Below are 22,562 nucleotides of genomic sequence, written 5' to 3' on the forward strand. Positions count from 1 at the left end.
AGCTCTGTATTGATCCTGAGGAGCAGTACAGCACCCTGCATGGTAACCTCTGCCATCGGTATATGAATGGATGTGTGAATGTGTTGTAAAGTGCTTTGAATGGTTGGAAAATCATTTATTTGATGATATGTGTTCATTAAAGTAAATTCTTTACAAAAATGACTACTATTAACATGACCGTGGTGAAAATAAGAACTGAAAATATTGTAGAAATGATGAGTCCATCCATCATCCAGCACATCTCTGAGGATCAACAGGCTTTACAGACCATGACATGAAATAAAAATGACACGAGTGCTGTCCTTTAGGCTATATGTTTTTTCTGGACAGGGAGAGATGAGACGATAAAAAAGAATACACATTGATTTTCTACGCCCTCCCCATTCATCCATCCCCTCCTGCCCTCCCTGCCATCTGAACATTGATCATTTCTGTGTGTGTGTGTGTCTGTGTGTGTGTGTGTGTGTGTGTGTGTGTGTGTGTGTGTGTGTGTGTGTGTGTGTGTGTGTGTGTGGCACAAGTGCACAGCAGCAGGGAGGATGTCTGCACAATTGATTCCTATAAATTATACATGATCATCAAATAGCATTGCCAGCCCTCATCTCAGCTCTGTCGCTCTGTGGCATTTCCCCTCTATGTAAAACCTTGAAATCTTGCATCCTGCTTCCTCCTTGAATCACGTTTCCTCTTTATTCCCTCTCTTTTTTTAGATTTCGCCTCGTAGATTATAATAGAAGATAACCAAAAAGGCTGACAGAAAACATGGCAATGGTGTTTTACTCTTGTCATGCTTCAGTGTCAGCTGATATATAATAATGTCAAAAATGATCCACGCCACAATCCTCAATCTGTTCTCTTTTGCGGCTGATGTCATACAAGGACAGACCTGATGTCACATTGAGACACAGCCATAAAGCTGCCACCCCCTCCCTTTTTAAACCTGTCCTTGACTGAGCTCAGGTTACGCACGTTTGCTGAAAATGATTCAGTCAGCCAGCCAGCCAGCCAGTCCCATGTGGTCCTATTATCTTAGCTCCAAAAAGCCTCTGCTCTGCTATTGGGTTGCTGCACCACACACAATAAGTCTCCTCCAAGGACCTCTGAAATAGAAGGGGGGGGATCCCTGTCACCTGAGGCTATGTCTGTGTGTGTGTGTGTGTGTGTGTGTGTGTGTGTGTGTGTGTATTCCCTTCACAGTCTCTATTTTATCTCCTTTCTGTCATTATTTGTGCCTGCTGCCTCTCTACAGTCCCTCTCCCCCTTCATCTGGCGGCGTTGCGGCCCGGGGCAGAAGGTTGTGTGTGTTCACGTCTGAAGAGCCTGGCAGGACATGAGTGTGCATGCAGCATACAGAATGAGGGATAACACAAGCTTCTATTAGGGAGAAAATGGGAGAAATGTAGTAAATCAAGCAGAAACACCAATTCATTCCCCTTTAACCCAGCCGACCCTTTACTTTCTGCCTGCTTGTGTAAACACAGCATGCAATTGCTTTATGTGTATGTGTGTTTGCAGCCAGGTCCAAGAGCATGGTGATGGGCGAGGTGTCGCGGGGCCCATGCCGGCCGGCCTCCCCCAGCCTCCAGGAGGGGGCGCTGAAGGCTGGCTGGCTGAAGAAGCAGCGCAGTATCATGAAGAACTGGCAGCTCCGCTGGTTTGTGCTGCGCTCGGACCAGCTCTTCTTCTACAAGGACGAGGAAGAAACCAAACCGCAGGTAATAATACTGCAGCCATGTTTGCGTAATGTGGAATACACTGACAGGACAGTTAAATCAAACCAAGATAACTCACTGCTCTTTGGCTTGTGTAAATGCATTTACACAATTAAATCAAAGGGTTTTATCTTGGTCCCAGTGGTGCAGCTCCCCACTCTCTGGAGCACTGATGGACTTTTACAGGCTAACAAGCCAGATAGTGCAATAACGGCAATAACGCAAATAAATGATTTTATCTGATAATGACAGAAAAGTCATGAATTAATGATCTCCCATTTTTCTGTCTTGTGGGAAAAGGAGACCATGATTACAGTTAAAAGCACATTTTACAAGTCTGTATACAGGTGTTGGAAAATGTTTTGTGGCTCCTCATGTGATGTCACTTGAGTCGCCGTTGGTTGGGGATGAAGACTCCAATAAAAAAAAACTGGGGCTGTAGACTAAGAAATAAGGGCGTTTTACTACAGCTCTGCAGCCCCCTCCTCATCTCTACTTGAGGCTTTTGAGGCTACATTATCTGCTGCTACATGTATCATAACACACCAGAATCAACTGCCAGCAGTTGAGTTGCACTATTACCTTCGCCAAGAAGGTTGTATTTTTACCCGTGTTGGTTGTTTGGTTGGTTTGTCAGCAGGATTACAAAAAATACGGACCAGATTTCCACAAAAGCTTATATGCAAAATACCAGGACCCCGACACTAAAGCAGCTACATCATTGACTTTAGTATTTACACCTGTGACTTTCCTACAGTGACAGCTCCCTTAACACTTCAAGGTCAATTCAAAAACAGCCTGTTAAAGGAGCTAAAAAAGCTGAACAGCTAACTAGCTAGTTGCCAGAGTAGCACAATGGGACAAAAACCATGAAGCCGGGCAAAGTGACAGGCATCGTACAAATCAGAATGAACACATTCGTATTGTGGAGTTTAGAAAAGTTCCATTTATTCTTATCCATTATGGTTGCAAGTCCAATAAACATTGGCAAATCTGACAAATTGTTATCATTTCACTGCTTGATTGATCAGCAGCTGAAAAAATTATGGACATTGAAAATCTGGAGGGGCGTCAAGCTTTATATCAAGGTACAACTGTCATGTTTGATAATCCCTTTGCTTCCATTAGAAAACAGCTAACCTTAGCATTCAGCCACTTCCTAGCTAACTTTACTGCTTATAGCGTAACAAAGTACGATAGGACAGATGTACATTTATTTTAAGATATTAAACATATTTTAGACATATTTACCTAAACGTGGAAGTGAAACGCACTGGATGTCATCAAAGGATAAAATTGGCCAGGAAGTGGTTGTCTGCTAACAATTGTTAACAGGTTCTCAAAAATGTGCCTTAAAATGTGGCCTGTTTCCTTCCACGTTCTCACTATCCATTATCTTTTCAGTTTCAGAAAACATGAACAGCCACCAATTAGTTTCCCACCCCGAGTGTGACATCAGAGAAAATGGTCTATGCCAGAAATCTGAAATAGCCACGTCATGCACTGCAAAATAATTTGTGATGAAAATAGGCTGAGGTAAACTAGACTAACTACAAATAACACTGTTACTGTTTAAGTAAACTCTTCCAACATTACTACTATATGTGCTTTATTTGTGCCGGCAGATGGAAATGCACATTGGTAGTGGTGAGTCACCGCGCTCACGGTACAGTTTAAGTGCATTAGTAGCACAGCAGCGTGTGTGACGCCTGGTTTCCTCCTCCATTAGTGCTCCATTATAAAAATATTTAGAGTAAACCCATAATCGATCCCATTGTTTCTGTGATGAGAAACATCTTTAGTGGCCAGGTGCTGACTCACATTTTCCTATTATGGTTCCTATTTATGAGTTCAGAAGCAGTACGGTAGCTGGCCTGGACTGACCTCATATACACACGCACACACACACCCACACACACGCACACAGTCATATAAACAATGCTGGGATGGACGGCCAACAGCTGACAGGCTTACAAAACCGTAACATGAGGCGATGATGTAATCCAACAACAAAAGACAGCGGGGGCAGGTCTGTGGCACATACACACCAACACACAGACAGACACACACACACACACACCAACATGGCCTTTCGAGCATAATAATCATCTCTTTACATTCCTGGCTGAAATCTCGACACTTTTATTGATTTCCTCCTTCTTCACTCTGCGTGACTGCCATTCATTTAATGCAGGCAACAGCCGTCTGCCATTACTGTCTTTCAGTGGGTCAGCGCGCACACACACATTCATTCACACACGCTATACACACACACACACACACAGAATGACGTATCTCCTCAGCGCAGTCTCCACTCTGCAGGGAACAACTGACTGAAGGCTTTGACAGACTGTCTTTAATCAGAGCTTGCCAATACCCATCCAGCTTGTATTGATTTGCAACTCCCACTGGATTCAGTTCACACACACGGATGAACACACACACACACACACACACACACACACACACACACACATTTATGCGCACACACGCATCCTCCCGCTCAGAGAGCAGGCTTTGTGAGAAAGTGTCACTCTAGCCTTTTTTTTTCCCCTCTCATCTTCTAATCGATAGAAAATACGAGGATGGGAGTGGTGGGGGTTTTAAGGGGGGGAGGGAGGTGGTACAGAACAAGACCCCCACCCACCCGGCCAAGATGAAAAGATGTGATAATTGGTTGACTGGAAGGCAATACTGAAGCATGCCCTATACAGGTTTGATTTTCCCTTTCATCATGTGGGGATAAATCCACTTCAGAACAAATAGACTTCAGTTATCGGACAATAGATATATGTTGATAAAAGACAAAGACATGGGTGGTGTTGGTGGTGGTGGAGGAGGGGAGAATTAGTGCACAGAATACGAAATGAGTCTTCAGCTGCAATTCATCACACAGGAACCAAGTTACCATGTAATATTTCAAGTGGTGAGATGTGAGAAGCTTGCTGCGCCTCCATCTTATTACATAATGGCTATTAATGTGATGTTTAGCTGTTGAGACCGCCTGCCAATCAAATGGTATGAACTCATCTGTCATGTCTTGTCAATTATGCCTTCAATTGTCTGTTGATGGAGCTTTAGTTTGGTGACACACTGCTCTTGTACAGCGCTGGTTGATGATGCCGTTCTTGTTAACTTCTTATTTCATTTTCTGTGAATACAAAATAAGCTAGAAACATATTAAACATCACTTCCTGTGCGCCTTAGGACCAGAATTTGAAGTGTCAGCGCACACCCTGTCTGAAAGGGTGCATAAGCTTGAACACTCAGAGCGTTCAGAGAGTGAGGTGAGCAGATGATGACTGAATTTTCATATTTGGATGAACTGCTCCTTTAATGGCTCTAAAACGCAAATTGAAACAAAGTGATAACACTTCAAACTCAGTCGCAGACTTATTTATGACTTGAATGACTTTAGACTTCAGACACATTCCAACAGCATTCAGTGTCGATGTGTGACAATATGTATTTTTGGGAAACTATGACGTGCAGCAGGGTTGAACAGCCGGTGACAGCTTCGAGGGCTTCATTAAAAAGTATTAGGGCCGCAGTAAGCTTTCTCATAGGAAGGTGCTTATGAGTGTTGAGTCCGATGTGGTCACAGTGATAGCAGCTTTACTGCTGCTGCTTTGACTGGGATCCAGTATCAGCTCGGGTTTATACGCAAGGAGACAGCTGGTGAAATTGGTCAGAGCCTCACGGCATGTGTTAAACGAGGAGTCTGAGGTGTTTATGTGCCTCAATTTAAGAGCCACGCACATGGTACCGATCGTTCACAGAGTGTGATATTTGTGGCAGCACCGGAGTAGGTTGTCCAAAGTGAGACGAAAGTTAGAGGGAGTCATCAGGGGCCCGGGCCGGGATGATGATTGGCATTTATGTGCAAACCAGGTTAAACTGGGCGTGTCCACATCTGTTCAAAGGCTCGTGGATGAGAGCCCGGTTTAATACTGACGGGAGCTCTTTTCAAAGTCATTGAAAAGGACAAACTGTGCGAATTATCCTACAGTTTTATCTTCCACTGCTTGTTTTTTTTGATTTGTGTTCTCGGGTGACGTGTTGCCTTTTTCTTATTCATTTATCCCCGGCCAGCTACTCGTGTTATTCCGAGCACATAGCACCCCTGGGAGCTCTTCCCCCCGCGGTTCCTGCCCTGCCCCCGTGCTCCATCCATCCGCAGCTCCCACCCCTTCCATTTGTTGCCATGGCGACTAATGTTGGCGACAGCCCGCCCGGCCCTCTGGTCTGAAGCTCTTTGGCAGACTCCCCTCCCAATTTGATGGAGGATGCCAGCACGCAGATTAACGTGGGCCGACCCACAGACGCTGGCATCCCTTCACAGCTCACTTGGCCCTCGGCTCTCGAGGCTAAATGGGTATTGATTTGGATAATGTATTCTGATAATCTGTGTGGGTCCCTGTTCAATCACAGGAGTAGCTGCTTAAGATTTAAGAGGGGTCAAGAGTGGAGGGATAGGAAGGAAGGAAGGAAGGAAGGAAGGAGGGAGGGAAGGAAGTGGGTGTGAGGGAACAAGGACAAGAGGAGGACTGGATGGAGGAGAGGAAGAAGAAAGGCCAAAGGGCATGTAGAAGGACACTGAGCCAGAAGGAGGAGGGAGGGCAGATGATTTCAGGGCTGAATGTGAGGGAAATATGTAATTGTGTTTTTTCTGTACAGTATTGCAGTTAAAGGCAACTGGACTTGTTTCAGTTTCTGGAAGACGTTTCACCTCTCATCCAAGAGGCTTCCTCAGTTCTAACACTTAGATGCCCAGTTGCCTACAATACAGCACTTTGATTTAATATGACCTGGATGACTGAGAACCTTTATAAACAATATTGCAGTTAGGATTTAAATTTCAAATATGCATGTGTGGTCTACATGGTATTAAAACAAGATTATGACTAACACATCTATCTGAATCAGGACTGTATACTACATTCATTCACAGATCCGCTGATAAAACTCATTAAATGTTGAACATGCCGAATGGAAAGTGATGGTCATGGTGATGTATAAGAAAAACATCAATTGGCTAGAGATAAAAGATGAATGGAAATATTTCAACAGAAAATGGCTCCTTCCCTTAAAGTCAGTACAAACCAGGTGAAATCAAACATGGCGCACTTCAAAATTTCCATTTCAATATGAAAGGATATGGAAGAAGAAAAAGAACGGTAAAAAGAATGGAAAGAAAAGATGATACAAGGACATAAGAGAAGAAGAAGAAGAAAGGAGAGGAAAGAAACAAGGACATTGCATTTGTTTCAGTCTAATATTTGAATGCGTCTCTCTTTGTGTTTCAGGGCTGTATACCTCTGCAGGGATGCCAGGTCAACGAGCTCACAGCGAATCCAGACGAACCAGGAAGACACCTTTTTGAGATTGTACCAGGTGAGTTCCCTGCTAGCGTCCTCATTGCCTCCTCTTCCACCACCTCACATATCTCCAGAAACCACCCTGCCACTTCGCAGAGTGTACATTCGAATAATTGTATTTATCTTATTTTTAGTGGGGCACTTTCGGTTTTGGGTGTTGGCCGTCCATCCACATAAATATGATGTTTATGCTCCTTTAGTTGCTATAGCATGCACTACATTTTCCCTGCTGTTCCTGTTTCATCTTTTCAGCTTGTATTCCCATAGGGCTTGTCTTGTGCAATATTTACTCATTAAAATATTAAAATGGAAGCATTAAAATATTAAAATGGAAGCAGCACTGAGAAAGTACATGAAACATGAGTTATGTATCCTGTGTTATGTGAATTAAACAGTTGTTTTCTATCTGCACTACTTTAAAACCTGTACAGCAGACAGTATAAACTGCAGATTAATTACCTTCATTCTCTGGCTGCTATTCAGTGTCCAGACAGTAGAGAGCACTATTAGTCAAGAATTATTTTCTGTAGTGGTCTGTCGCACTCGCATGACCTCAGAGCTTCAGACATGTCACGTACCAGCATTACATCTCTAACTCCAGAAGTGCCCTGAAATAAATAGAAAAGAAATTGGCCTCTCCATCATCTGAAGCTGCTCCATGCCTGCAGGTCTCAGGTCTGTGAGAGAGCTGTCATGCTTCACATGTTAGCACCTGCAAAGAGGGGAGAACAGTCTGCTTAGATTAGCCTCACAGAGTCTTTCACCCAGTCAATACAACACCTACTTTTACCTGGCAGTGTGTGTCAGTATGTGTGTTGAAGCTTTTACCACGATAACCACCCCACAACCTCAAAATCAAGTTGTACAATGGAAGCTGCAACACAGCCGCTGAGCTCAGGGGTGGTACAGTCCATCCCTGTGGCTCCATATATCACCCTGTCACTGTGGGAGTGTTTGCTCGGAGGTCCCTCCTTGTGTTTAGAATGGCTGACAGGCTTGTGAGTCTCTGTGTGTTTTGTTTATGGCCAGTCAACATAGCAGAGGGGTGAGAAACCCCGTGAGTTTCTACGGCCGGCAACCCAAGGAACCAGACTAGAGGGAGAGACGGGCAGATAGACAGCTGAAGAGGAAAGTAGACAGGTGGATGAAGCAAGGAGACAGGAAGGACAGCAGAAATACTTCAAGTTTGAAAAAACATCATACAAAAGACTTCAATTCAATTCAATTTGGATCCTGATAAAGGTTTAAAGGGAACGTACATATTTTATACTTTTACCTGAAGTGTTATCAATCTGTCTAGATTATTTTGCTGTGAGTTGCCAAGATTTGGAGTTACAGGGCACAGAGGTGCCCTCAACTAAATATAATGGAACTAGATGGCACTCAAATAGTGGTGCTCAGAGCACCAAACAAACACAGCAATGTCGCCTTTCAGTAATCGTGACTCTGTTACTCAAGATAATTGTGAAGGAGCTATTTTCTTTCTACCAACCTACACCAGCCACCTGTATTACCGCGCAGAAGGAAGCGTGCACCTACTCATGGACAAGACATCAGCTTAGTTAAGGATGCGCCTTCCCAGTGTTCTTTATACTAAACCAAGTGACTGTGTTCCAACTGCTGAATACCCAAATGTATAAAAGTAACACACACACAAATCTTCAGGACAGAGTAGACAAAGCTCGGTTCACCAATTTATTCTGGCCATGTCAGCTAACATTCTAACGCTTCAGCCAAGCAGCATTCATCAAAACATAAAGGGAAATGGCATTAACTTAATGTCAATGTAGTAGTTGGAAGATGATTGGCTTAAAAATGTTTACATCCTGTTCTGTCGTGAGCAAGACCCTCTCCTCCATGAGTACATGCACACTAGTGCTGCAATTTAGCATCATTTTAATGATTAATTTGTCAATATCTACATTGTTGACTAATTTCTTAGTTGTTTGGTCTATAAAATATCAGGAAATGGTGAAAATTGTCAACAAGATGTCTTATTTTGGTCCATGACCTAAAGATATTCAGTTTATTCAGTCATTTAGGGATAAAGAAACCAGAAAATATGTATATATAAGAAGCTGCAATCAGAGAAATGTTTTGTTAAAGAACTGCTCAAATTGATTATTTGATTACCACAATAGCTAGCAATTAAAAGTGCAACTATATGACAGTTTTGAAAGATTGATGTCTATGTGTTGTGTTGCAGGAATATCTAATGAAGTTGGCGTGCTAATCAGTCAGCAAAGCAAAACTTTGGTGCAAGCAGCATAAACATCAACACTCCCATTGTGCTTTGATCTCACAGTTCAGACCGCTAGATGAATGGCTAGCAGCAGATAGCGGTTACTCTGATGATATGCTGAGCCTTGTTTGTTTTGAGTATGAATTCGACAGGTGGCCAGTTCTGACATATTGCATCTTGGGGATGTTGTCGGGATCATCATGAGGAGTCTGATTGTATTTCACAGTGTTCCAAATGAATCAGTATGAGTTACATTCTTCCTCTTCTCCACCCACAGCGCTGACTACATCTTCTGTGTATTAGATCTGTCGGCTCCGTGGGGAGAAACACATGAGTTACTCTGCTCTTTCTTCACTCTGTAATCGGCTTAGAGTGACGAAGGCTTTATCCACTCCTGTTGTATGAAATGAATAGGCTGATGAATGGATCTCAGACTTCACGTTGAGTTAAAAGTAATGCTTCAAGGAGGACAGTGCTTCCTCTCATCTTTAAAACAGTCATTATGGTGTCCAGTCATGTCTGCAGCTTTTTCCTCGCAACGGGAGCCAGTTTTTACTGAACAATACACAGAGACAGACAGCGATAGAAGATCACCAGCCTGGCAAAACAGTAATCAGCAGTGATCTCAATAAGCACCGATGCTCTTTTACACAATCTTTTACGCTTCTAGGAAAGCAAAGACTGTAGTGAGTGTTTACTGTTGGCCGATGAATGAATTGCCACCGAGGACATCTCAGCCAGCACTGATAAGTGATTGAGGAGAAGGGCTCTGAAGAGTTCTTTAATTAGTCCATCTACAAGAGTCCTTGACTCTTCATGCTTCTCGTAGGGTTTGCAGTTTAATCCCAGGGTCCACCTAACCACATGTCCTTGGGTAAGACTCTTTCTATTTTGGTAAGATTCTGCTACTTTGGCCATCATATTAGGTTGAACAAGTTGTTGCATGACTGTTGTAAGCCAGGGCCTCGTTAACTGCATATTTTTCATCACAGTGACCGAAAAATTGTCTTTTCTTTGATCTCAGTTGCATATAATCTTCTATCACTTCCCTGACCTTAAAAGTGTGAATGAAGAGGCGCTTGAACTGAGAATTAGAGGTAAACTGGACTGTTTGGGAAGGTTGCTGTTTAATGTGATTGCTGTTCTATGGCTAGAGAAGTGCACTAGTTTGTTCTTCAGACCAAACTACTCCTCGTCCACAAGCCTCGCTAGCGTTAGCAACCATGGTTTCCTAGTTTGTGTTTCTGAGTGTCCCAGTGTTGTCTGCAGCAAGCCTGGAGGGTAAAATACAATGGCAAAGGGTGAAGGAAAACTGAGGTAATTTGTCTTCTCAGTGGAAAGGTTAAGTTAACGGCAGTGCTGACTTGAAGTGAACCGCTGTCAGACCACCTGCCAAAAACTCAGAGTCTCAGAGCAGTTCTTTTGGAGTTTTCAAATACAGGCACAAAAACCTGACTTACTGCTCTGGGTTCCATTGGAGGGATGAAAGGGCCCAAGTGTGAAAACACCCTAAAACAACATGAGAATTATTTTGTCCGATACAAAGGTGTAAAACCCAATCACATTTGTGGTAACTTCCCTTTAAAAGACAGTACCGACCTGGTGGTAGGGTTGAGTTCAGGTGAGGCCACAGCAGGCCGAATAAGTTCAATTTAATTTCTTGTTTGTTCATATTTTACATGTAATTGTAAAATGGCATTGTTCATATTATAGCCTGCACTCTGACTGTGGAGGGTAAGAAAATCATTCACCTGCATCATGTGTTTTTGAAAACTGACCGCTGTCGGTGTCACCATTCACACTTTCTTGTGCTTCTTTTATCAATTTCGTTCTGTGAATTAAATGGTATCAGATGTAATCTATATCTTATTCTCATTCAAAGTTCAAATGACACGTAAGGATAGATTAAAACTGAATTTTTACAACCCTCTCTGTCAACAAAAAAAAACAGTAACAATAGGAAAACAAAACGCAGACAAAAGGCACATAACCTCTGGTGGAAGCATTAAGTCATTCTATTCATTCTCATTCTATAACTGACAGGGAATCATGAGAAGCAGTCGCTTTGCAGAAAAAAACACATCTGGAAGCCAAGATCGATAACAGATTAGGACTCCGCGGACTGACAAACCCTCAATCTGAGGTCAGACCAGCCAAAAAAATGAAGCCGCTGGGTTTCTCACTTTCAACGCTCCTTTGTCCACTGTTAATAGTGGCCCTGTCCTTCAAAGGAGCCCAGGGACTTTGGCTGATCATCCGGGTCATGTCACTGACTGATGGACTTTGTTTGGGTTAGACAGTGTGTGTGTATGTGTGTGTGTGTGTGTGTGTGTGTGTGTGTGTGTGTGTCCAGTCACAGGGTAAATCCATTGGTTATGTTTGTTGTGGAGATATTGAGTACCTGTTGCAAAAGGTAGATACAAGACAGATAACAGCTGCAAGATGCAGAATCCCTCACTGAGGCACACACCGAACACACACACAGTTTAATGCTGTGAGGGTTAGATGTGTTCTGTGCTTTATCCGTGGCTTTGCATACAGGCCTCGTCAGTGTTTATAGAAGCAGAATGAGGACACTTTCTCATAAATTGACTCATGACATCATGGGAAAGAAAAGCATCCCAACTGCTTGGAAATGAGCAGCAATTGAATCTTTTCACGGGTTGATAAGCGTGAAATCATCATTCAATGTGAATGTGTTATGGGCGCACAATCTCAGGGTCATAGCCAGTATAAAAATCCCCATCTGAACATTTATATTGCATAAACACATTCAACACAATCCTGGCAGTCAACTTGTTCTTAAATGTTGCTCAGTGGAAGCAGAATAAAAAAAAATCTCAACCTGCTACTCCTTGTAATTTCCCCTTGGCATATGTGTAGAATAACAGCAGCAGTCTAGCATGCAAGCAATTAAAAGTTGGACTCCCACCATGTTTTTTTTTCTTTTTTTTTATCTGTATGTACTCCAGACAGAGCAAGCAGTGCACCCAAACAAAGCCGATTCCACAGTCATGTGCCCAAGTCTGAATTGAGCCTGTGGGCATGAAGAAAACGGCCAAATGAGAGGATATTTAAAAAAAATAATCTTTCTATTTAACGGCTGACTCAAGGCTATAAGCCTTCTGTTGTGCTGGTGTGAAGCAATTAAGCCATCTGGAAAACAGCACACACACATACCGAACACACTTGCCTGTGCAAACGTGACAGCTTCTGCTAATTCATTATTGTGGACTGGACTTTTAGGCCGCCCATGCTCACACACACACACTCTCACTCACACACGCACGCACACGCACACACACACACACTTACACAGACTCAGAATTTTTCCATTTTACAGGGGTTCAGAGCCCACACAGTTATTTTACCCTTTGACCTCTGTAATAGCACAACTATACTGTGTATGTTAATATATGTTAATCCTAATTGGGTGTGATTTAAAGTGCATGGCCTTTTAAAAGGCACCAGAGAGCAGGGACAAATAAGGAGGTTTAACAGAAACCGTCACACTGAGATTCTTCTTCCAGGTTATCATGAATTTCAGATGCAACTAATGCGAGAGGGATTTTATTTTTGTTCTTCTGTTAAAAGGATGGTTTGACATTTGAAGAAATACTCTCATACGCTTTCTTGCTGAGAGTTAGATGAGAAGATTGATACCACTCATGTTTACATGGTGAATATGAAGCTGGAGTAGGCTTAGCAGGCAATTAGTTTAGCCTAGCATGAAGAACGTACACAGACGACAGCTGGCAGCATCTGTTGTTTGGTTTGTAATTAAAGGTATATTATGTACAGTAAGATTTGGCTGTGTAACTTCTGTGTTGTGTTGGAGGCCGGTGGTTGGTTTATGTTAACGGACTCCTTTTCTGACCTAACGTTGGCTACTGTTCCTCCTGTTAGCAGAGTGGAGAGATGCACTGAGACGAGGCACTCAAAAATGTACATCAAGTCAAATCATTTGGATTAACATGAAAAAATCAAAATTCTTTGCATAGAAATCGACAGACCAGCTGCATTGAACAACTTATACAAATTGTCCCCAGGCTTGTATAGGCAACTGAGGGAGACAGGGAAGGTCTTATTTTCACGTCATGTTACAATCTGTTCACATCTGGCCACTGAAAAAGAGAATAATACATGTAAATTGATGCAAATTTTTACAACAAGCCTTTTTTTTTTTTTTAACAGTTTCTTCATGTCACCATTTTCCCTCAGCCTGCCATTACTTACTTTGCTAAATTTTTAACTGAGGATTGTAGGATTGTCTGTTGGCGGTGATAGTGATGTTACAGTGTAGTAGAAAGTAGAGTTTAATGATCTATAAGTGATCAGCTTGTGGCTGCCTTACTGTTTGGCTAATGAGGCAAACTGGAGAAACTGGTGTCTCCTGGTAGCTGATATTAGACTAAAGGTTGTTTTTGGGGTTTTTCTGCAGTGTATACACAAACACTAATAGTCATGCTACAACCAGCCATAGTTAACAAGCCTGCACTCTTAATATGGGTTACTGAGATAAAAATCATACAGTGGCCTACTGTAAATACAAATTCCTTGAATTGTAATGTACAATTTATAATGTATACACTGAGGATAGAGAAGACGTTTAACCAAACCAATAATCACATACATGGAGATCAATGTACTTCAACAATATCTTAGCATTTACAGTATGTGTAAGAATGCAGATTATTAATAGATGGTGAAAGTTGCAGTGTGTAAGAATTTGCTCCCTTCATATTTAGAACAAATAGGGTCAAGCATTTCACCAAAGTTAGCGCTTATTGCTTCTAAAAGTTAGCTAAGGTATCAATGGAGCGAGTGGTCCGGACAGTGAGCTGTTCACCTGGACAGACCAGGGCTAGCTGGTTAGCATGCTAACTTTAGTATATATCGATACTTCGCATCCTGTTGATAATTTCAGTTAATTCTTGAATGCTTACATATTGCATCTTTATTATTAAAGTATATGGACTAAAGAGCTTTATTGAATACGCATCAATTACATACATACGTACATGATTGTCTTCTAAGTGGAAGTTTCAAGAAATATACAGAACGACTGTCACACTTCCTTGGATTGTACCTTGTCAAATTGGAAAAAAAGGAAACGTTTTCATGAAGTGGTCACAGGTTGCATTTGAGGGATAGAAAGTGTCAGATTCTGTACATAATATGGCATTCATGCAGTCCAGTATGACCCTGGAACCAGTCTGCCAGAATCCAAAGTCTGGACAGCTTGTATCTCCCAGAGATTGATTAGCACTGTCTGCTTTCACTCTGTGTGTATACAAGTTTGTTTGGCAAAGATTGGAGGACTGCCCATCTCCCTGCTACAGCACACACACACTCAGAAAGAGAGAGGGAAGGACAGACACAGAGAGAGAGAGAGAGAGAGAGAGAGAGAGCCTTGTTACACTCCTCCTCAGGGATTTGCCTCTCCCCAGGGGTGCTGAGGGAACGGACCTGCTGCCCACGGCTGCTGAATGAAAGGAACGGGAAGAATAGAGGGAATGAATGGACAGAATAAACGAGTGAAGGGCAAGTAGTGGGACTCGTTTGACGGGTTTTGTTTTACCGCTGGCATCGAGCATGCCTCACTGGCAGGTTCTGGCCGTCGGTGCTACCTGCGTACTGATCTGCTTCCAAGCAGACTTAGTGGTGACGGAGAAGCCGCTTCATGCTGCAGCTTTAGGCCGGAGGAAGTCCCAGCTCCAGTCTGCGCCGCTCACTCAGACATGGGGCCGGTCTGCTGCAAGCCGGACAGGCTGAAGAAACAACATCTCCAAGGTAACGGGAAACAGATGCTGGAGATTTTTTTACTAGAGTAGCTGAGCGCTTGAGTAGCTTTGAGACTGATGGAAGCTCAGATATATGTTTAGAGCAACCTTTTTAATATGGCTTTGTGCATAGTGTTAAAGGTACTGACTTCTGTTTCTGCAATTAGCTTATTCTATTTAAGCAGGATACATCATAAATTTGGAACGCTGGATCAGCAAAGTATAGACAGAAGAGCGACTTTGTGTGCTTTGGTTTTGCTGCAAAATTGGTTCTGCCAGTACCCACTTCTGCAAAATGTTTTAAAGGTGCACTATGTAGTTTGGAGAATACATTTTAATCAAGAGAGAAAAAGAAACCAACAAAATCTTCAATAAACAGACTGACCCTAGAGGACAACACAATTTCACACTGTTTTACTTTCATTATATTTGGCGGACCCTGCCACCTTTCTAGCTCAAAAACAGTGTTCTGAGGACCTTGTTATTCTCTGAGAACTGTCGAGAACTCGTTTAATCAGTTGTAAAAATAAATATTTCTGAGTTCAAATTTCTTTTCTCAAAACTGCACGGTGCCCCTTTATATAGAGGAGTGGTAGAAATGTTACCCAACATAAAGCAACATAACAAAAAGCACAACAGCTTCGAAACATCTCCCTTTCCTTCCCCTGCTTTGACCTTGGCAGGAAGTATTCTGACATGCAAATTAATGTCATCCGGCTACTTACAGAATCATTCAGAGATGCTTATAACTACTTTTCTTGGCAGCTGCACACAGTCACTGACACAGTATGACTGGTGGTTCAGTGTCCACTGTACTGTGGGAGCTTGTTGTGTCCGCAACAGTGCACGCTGGATGATGACCATGAGGTCAGGTCTGAAGAGTGGCTTTAAGGTCAGGCAGTACTGTGGCAGTGCTGTGTTCACTCTGAGGTTATACATGAAGATCCTGACCAGTGTTTGTTATTGCCACTATAATCACGTTACCAGCACCATCCTGCAAAAACTAACTCCATTATCGTAACACTATAATTACATTTTGTAATTGTAATTTTCAATGATTCTTGTAAACCGATCATTAGAAGTCAAAAGTGCAGAACTTTCTGCTAGTCTTTCGTTCATTATGTTGCCCTCTCTCTCTCTCGTACATAATACCTATAATAAGGTTGCATAAAGTTAATCCCCAACCAATTCATAGCGCCCAATCATCAGTCACATTATTAATAGAGGACTTTGCCTGAGGGACAACACACCCCAGACTGTATAAACTCAATGACCTTTTCTTGGCCAGAACAGTGGTTAGAGACACAGTTAAGTTACTGGGAGGTCACAGCTTTCTGTGTGCCTGTTCCACCAACGTGAAAACTTATATGTGTGCTTTCAAAAAGCTGACAAATGCTAAACTACGAGCTTCAACAACTGCTTGAAGACTCTCTAATCAATCATAAATGAAATGTTCAGCATGTTGAGAGTTAGAAAAGATCAATATCACTCTTATGTTTCTGCGCTGGATGGCAAACTACTGCCATGAGACAAAATTAGCTCAAGGTAAAGGACTGGAAACAGGGGGAAGCAGCTAGCCTGACATGACTACATAATATCAGCCTGCTAACAGTCCGATCTGACAGATGTACAGTGATGAGAACTAAAATGTCGGGCACGCCAATTAATTGGTTTATCCCGTGTGGTGTATGATAGTGGACAACAACTGATGCAACATCTTGGACTCCTTGCATCCTGATGGAAAGACTAGCATGTTTGAATTTTTTTAATAACAAATTCTAGAACATTTTCAGCAATAATGAGAAATGGAGCGCATAGCACCCTTGTATGCACAACTCTAAACGAAGAGGATAGATGTTGATGCAGCGATGTGGAAATGTGAAACAGAAAAGACCAATTTTATTTTACTTTTTTTTAGCGTTTGTTTTAATTTGTGTTTGAGGAAGTCAGTCCGTCCTTTCTGATGAAATCACACAGATGTAATGCTATGATTGGTCTGGGACTAAGGCTTAGTCTGTCATGTCACTCAGCCAAGTCACGGCAAGATTGTATTACTTTATCATCGCCTAATTTGAATCAGTGACCAGCCAAAAAATATTGCTCAAGAGTTGCATGTCGTCACATTGATGCATTATGTTAAAAAATGAAGTGTAAAATCCAGAAGTTGTTGTTTCACAGAGAGATATGTACAAGTTGTGATTTATTTAGTCCAGTATTTCAATAGTTGGCTATTTTTCTTTCAGCTACAAAATGGCTGCCAAGTGGCTCTGCTAGTGACAGAGGAGTTTAGAGTTGTTTATTCCAGTAACATCCGATACTTTGGTATTTTTTGGTTCTTCAAGAGACTTTAAGGATATCAATTCTGTCTCTGTGTGTTAGCTAAGATTAGACAGACTGATCTGGGACATGTTAGCTTGGCATAGAAACTAGCCTTCTGGATACTCTTTGCTATTGCTAATTTTCTGTGCGTCTGTGTGCTTTAAGCTGGCTTGCTAATGTTAGCCATTGGTACATCTTTATTCAGGATGCATCTGGTTTTCCCTAGAGTACGAGGATGGGTGAACTCCTTGGTTTGTAAGGGCTAATGGAGAGCTGAGTAAAGCTAACGTTAAGCTAGCTGTTGATGGTTAGGGAACACCTCCAATATGTAGGCTGCTTACGAAAGTACTGTAACATGTAATTTAGTTTATAAATCTTAGTTATGAAATTACCTTTTCAGTAAGTATCATGTAAGAGTAATTAATAACATTTATTTAAGAAACTTGACAAACGATATCAAAACTTCAAGGCTGTTGAATGCTAATGCTAGCTTCAGTTTTTTCTTGCCACTGTCACAAGTGTTTGCTCAAGGGGCCATGTTGGGTCTCCAAATGTTTTTGCTAACATTTGTTGTGAATTGATGCAATATGAATAACTTGACTCAAAAAATTCATGTTTGATGGTACATTACATCACCCGTCTCTCTTATGTTGTTTTCCAGGTATCTCTCTACATATTGACAGTTTAATAAGCTCATACTTTGACATCAGAAAGGACTACACCGCTATAAGATGTACCTGTTCTCTTTCCTGTCTCCCATCTCCCACTCAGCAGTGTCTGCGAGCAGTCTGACATTTAAGGACTGAATTTGAAACGTTGAATAACATTATCATAGCTTCAGTTCTTTAAATGTCAGACACTCTTAAGGCATAAGCCTGATGCACACAAGCTGTAAACATCCAACTGTCTCTCAGGCTCAAATGTCAAACCTCTGTCTGTCGATTGCGATGTGGAAATCAAATTTATCAAAGACTCTGAGAGGAAAACTCAGTTTGTTGCACGTCTCCGTAAACCCTGCAGTCAGTGTTATCTTGATTGGCTCCAGTAGGGATCTTTGTACTCTTCATCTATCCAGGCTTGGATGTTCCTATAGTCCTGATGTCTGTCGACTGTGTTGGGATTGATTTTAAGAGGAAGTATTGGATGTAGAGTGTCTCCTCTCTATATTTTCAATCAGACTTTCAATTAGTCTCCTTTCCTCAGGGCATACTGAAACACTCATTTACCATCATCTTTATATTACTCATTATAATTCATACACACGCTGTACTAATGAGGGCAAAATATGCAATAGTAATGCATCCTCAGTTCTTTATTTCCAAGGCAGCGGAGCACATGTGAGGCCCGACCACAGTGTGTTGTTCATCATGACGGTGTGAGTTTGCAGAGCTGGGCGACAATGGCACTTAGTTTTATGGCACTGCTGTTTATATTTGGATTCCCTTCTCACAGCTAAATGACTGGGACAACAGTAACTGTGTCTGTGGCAACAACACCGTCCAACACTAACGGCTCAGACAGACGGGAGACAGATGATATATTCTCTCGATTATTTATTATTTCGCTGCAAAATGTCATTCTTAATAGAGTGGTTGATGTTTTGCTCCATGTTGCTGTTGCATTCTTGTCTCCGCCTGATCAATGTGCATTTAATTCTAGTGTCACAGCTACATATTGAACAGTATATTGGCAGGTAGCTCTGCACACATCACTAATGTTTATGAAGTCTAAAACAAAAAGTAGAAAAGGGGCTGAATCTGCTTCAGCACTTACTGAAAGCTGCTCTGGACCTCAGTGTCAGCCAGCTAGCTGTCCTCAATGAAATATAAACTGGTGCCATTATTACAGGACAGGAGGGTTAAAGTACAACTGTAGAGAACGCATGACATGACAACTGTGCCATCTAGTGGTGAAACTTCTTAACAGCATATTGGTTTTAACCCAGTATCAACCCCAAACACAAATATCGCCCAGACATTTTATTTTATTTCATTCTATTCTGCTTAAAAGCATTTTTTTTTTCTGTCTGACTCAACAACACTGTTGGACGAAAATGAAAGTATCAATTTGTGAACTGATTGAAATAGGTTAACTTTTCATTTTTATGATGCTTACAGTGTGGTTAGGTTCAGGGACCGAAACCACTTGATTAGTGTTATAGGTAAATCAAATGTTTTAACTAGGGCCGGGACTCGATTAAAAAAATGCATCGAATTAATCAGAGGCTTTGTAATTAATTAATCGAAATTAATCGCATTTTAATCGCATATAAATATTTGACCTGAGAACAGTGAGAAGCAATTTTTTTCACATGGATTTTAGTATACCACTGAATAATGACTGAATACAGAAGCTTAAGCAACAAAACATTGTTTTGGTTTTTTTTTTCAAGACCAACAGACCAGTGCAATTTTTGCCATAAAGTGTAGCAATAGCTTATTTAGGAATACATTTCAGAGATTCAGGTAGCCTATCGGTAGGTAGACCTTCTGTAAACTATAACACTTTGTTTTTTAAGTAAAACACAATACTTTCAAGTACATTCAGAACATTGGAAACCCTGACTATTAGAAAACATCTATCTTCAGAGGCCATAACAGACTTTACCAACAGTTTATCTAAACAAATCAATTTCAGTCCAACTCTCTGTAAATAACCTTGGCCAAAACAATAAAAAGTTCAACATAAAGTGCCAGTTGCAACAACAACATAATAAATAGTTGCTTAGCATTTAGGTGATATCTGAGGCTTGATATGCTGCGGTGATACGCAAACTCCTTCTTGCATAATTTGCACACAACCGTGCTCTTGTCTACGCTGCCATCCCGTCCGCTTTTTAAAACAAAATTTCCCACCCACGGGGCCAACCAGAGCGGTCTCATCTGCTTCTTCGTTCATTGTTGTTGTCTGAAGTCATGAACGCTATGCATGAACGTTAGTTGGTGCTCCAGTATAATCGGTACCCCTGAAACTCATCCAGTGAGAAACGTTCCGCGGTGCAAAAATTAGTGCGATTAAAATGCGTTAATTTTTTTAACGCGTTATTTTTTGTGTAATTAATTAATCGTAATTAACGCGTTAAAGTCCCGGCCCTAGTTTTAACATAAAATATCTGTTTTGGTCGCCACAAACAAGGTTGTAACTTGTCTTTGGGTCTCCTTAGAAATATCCAGTGGTCTCTAATGAGTTCAAATGTTGAAACACAGGCACAAACTGGCATCACTGGCTTGACAGTCTTTTCACTTAATTCAGCCACCATCCCTTCCAGCTCCTGATATGGAAGTCAGGTCATAAACATGTAGTGTGAATGTGATATCACACATGTTGTAGAAGTGTAAATATGGTAACCTACATATGACACGTGCAGTAATGTTAGCTGCTAACCTTTTATTTTGTTGACGGGGCTGGATTCACTCCGCCCACCCGCACTGCTTTTTATATACTGTGTTCTCTACTTCCTTTCTACTGTCTCCTGAGAAATATACCTGCTGCCTCAAGGTCTGTCTGCACCAGCCTGGACAGACCAATTTAATATGAGAGTGCTGGCTCAAACCAATAATTGATGCCGTTGTTCTTGAGGCAAAAATATCTCTGCTGTACTCACCAGAAAGGACTGTCACTTTTTTCTCTCCCTCCTCCCCTAATTTCTCCCTCCAGGTGGAGCAGGGGATAAGGACCGTGCACCGATCAGCCATGAATCCTTCCTGCTTATGGCGAACTCCCAGACGGACATGGATGACTGGGTCAAGGCCATACGGCGGGTCATCTGGGCGCCGTTTGGAGGAGGTAAAGCCGGGGCCTTTGGAACCGAAACACAGTTTCTTTTAAAAATATAGACAGTTTTCATCCTTCAAAAGCCTCAGAGGGGAACGGGCAGCAATTAAGATCTCTGCAAATTAACTTGAAAATATACCAAAACATACAAGACAGGTTAAGCAGCCACAGAAAGGACAGACTTTCACTTGGTCACAGAGTCTTAGGATTGTGTTTGGTGTTGTTGGACAGCAAACATAATCCTGATATTTTATTATGATTTCTATGTTAATATTCATAGAAAGGACTGTCGTCATTCCGTTATCCTAAACCAGGAAGTCCTCACCACCTTTCCACACTATAGGCTCCAGAAATCCCACAACACTTCTTGAAACAAGATATTGCTGCTGAAACGGGGAAAAGCTTACAGACCACCTCTCCGGTGTGTCAGTGTCGTACTGTGTGGGTAACAAAACTTGAGCCGAGTCATGAAAAGTATCACCTACCCCTGCTGCGCCTCATCCCTCGCCCGCAGTTAATTCTCACCCTGATGTGTCTATTTCTGCTGTCAAGCCACTGTACCTGACGGGGGATATGTGAGCACAGTTTGCTGTCAGTCCAGATCAGTGTTGCTTTGAATTCAAAAATAGAGGATAAAATGCTTCGGTTGGGTGTCTTTCTGTGCTGTGGTGACTCGTACACTATGAGCACGTTGGACACAGTTGAGTTTGTGAATTTTAAACCAGTCGAGTTTCTTTAATTCTGAAAATGTCTGTTTTCCTCTCTGTAGTTAATTCTCACCCTGTCTGCTCTGGTCTGCCCGTCTAACTAGTGTACTTGACAGGAGGCCAGAAATATAAGCAGGCCTGTCTGGGTGTGAACTGGGACATACAGAGCAGCTGAACAGCCTGGTGTTGGGTTACAAAGGAGCCTTATATTAATAGGGGGATACATGTAGAATAACATGCCGATGATGTAGTGCATGACATCACTGGTCTCATTTTAAACTTCATTTGGTGTCGGCCAGTAAATTCTCACATCAGCAGCCCATCAACTGATTTTCTGTTGGTCAGCTTATTGATAGATGAAGAAACACAACAAAGAGAGAGCCGACCTCTGAAGTGACAGGGAGGACTTTTGATTTAAGGGTCCTCGTGTTTAGTACTTATTCATATTTTGTTCCAATGTTGATTAAAATTATGGTTGCACAGCAAATCATCCAAGAATCATCATCCAACTCTATATGGATACAACTGTTTTCTCAAATGAAAGATGTTCTGATAAAGTGAAGCTGGTACTAAAGAAAGATGGTGGCCAGAAATGAGGCACATCATTGGTTGTTTGTATGATGTAGACCAAAAGTTGTATTTCTATA

The 22,562-nt window shown here is 41.9% G+C and overlaps 1 protein-coding gene across 3 annotated transcripts in view; it reads left to right on the forward strand.

Moving 5' to 3' along the window:
- The window catches only part of arhgap22b (Rho GTPase activating protein 22b), a 42,666-nt gene that overhangs the window by 10,611 nt on the left and 9,493 nt on the right, over positions 1 to 22,562 (forward strand). For 2 of the 3 annotated variants that reach the window (XM_030399275.1, XM_030399274.1), the window contains 3 exons: positions 1,516 to 1,715; positions 7,019 to 7,106; positions 21,092 to 21,220. In XM_030399275.1, the coding sequence (XP_030255135.1) occupies positions 1,530 to 1,715; positions 7,019 to 7,106; positions 21,092 to 21,220 (403 nt within the window). In that variant the 5' untranslated portion in view covers positions 1,516 to 1,529. Of the gene's footprint in view, positions 1 to 1,515; positions 1,716 to 7,018; positions 7,107 to 14,719; positions 15,126 to 21,091; positions 21,221 to 22,562 lie in introns of those variants that run through there. The other variant, XM_030399276.1, reaches the window with a different exon arrangement.

This window comes from Sparus aurata, chromosome 20, assembly GCF_900880675.1.
Source record: "Sparus aurata chromosome 20, fSpaAur1.1, whole genome shotgun sequence".
NCBI lineage: Eukaryota > Metazoa > Chordata > Actinopteri > Spariformes > Sparidae > Sparus > Sparus aurata.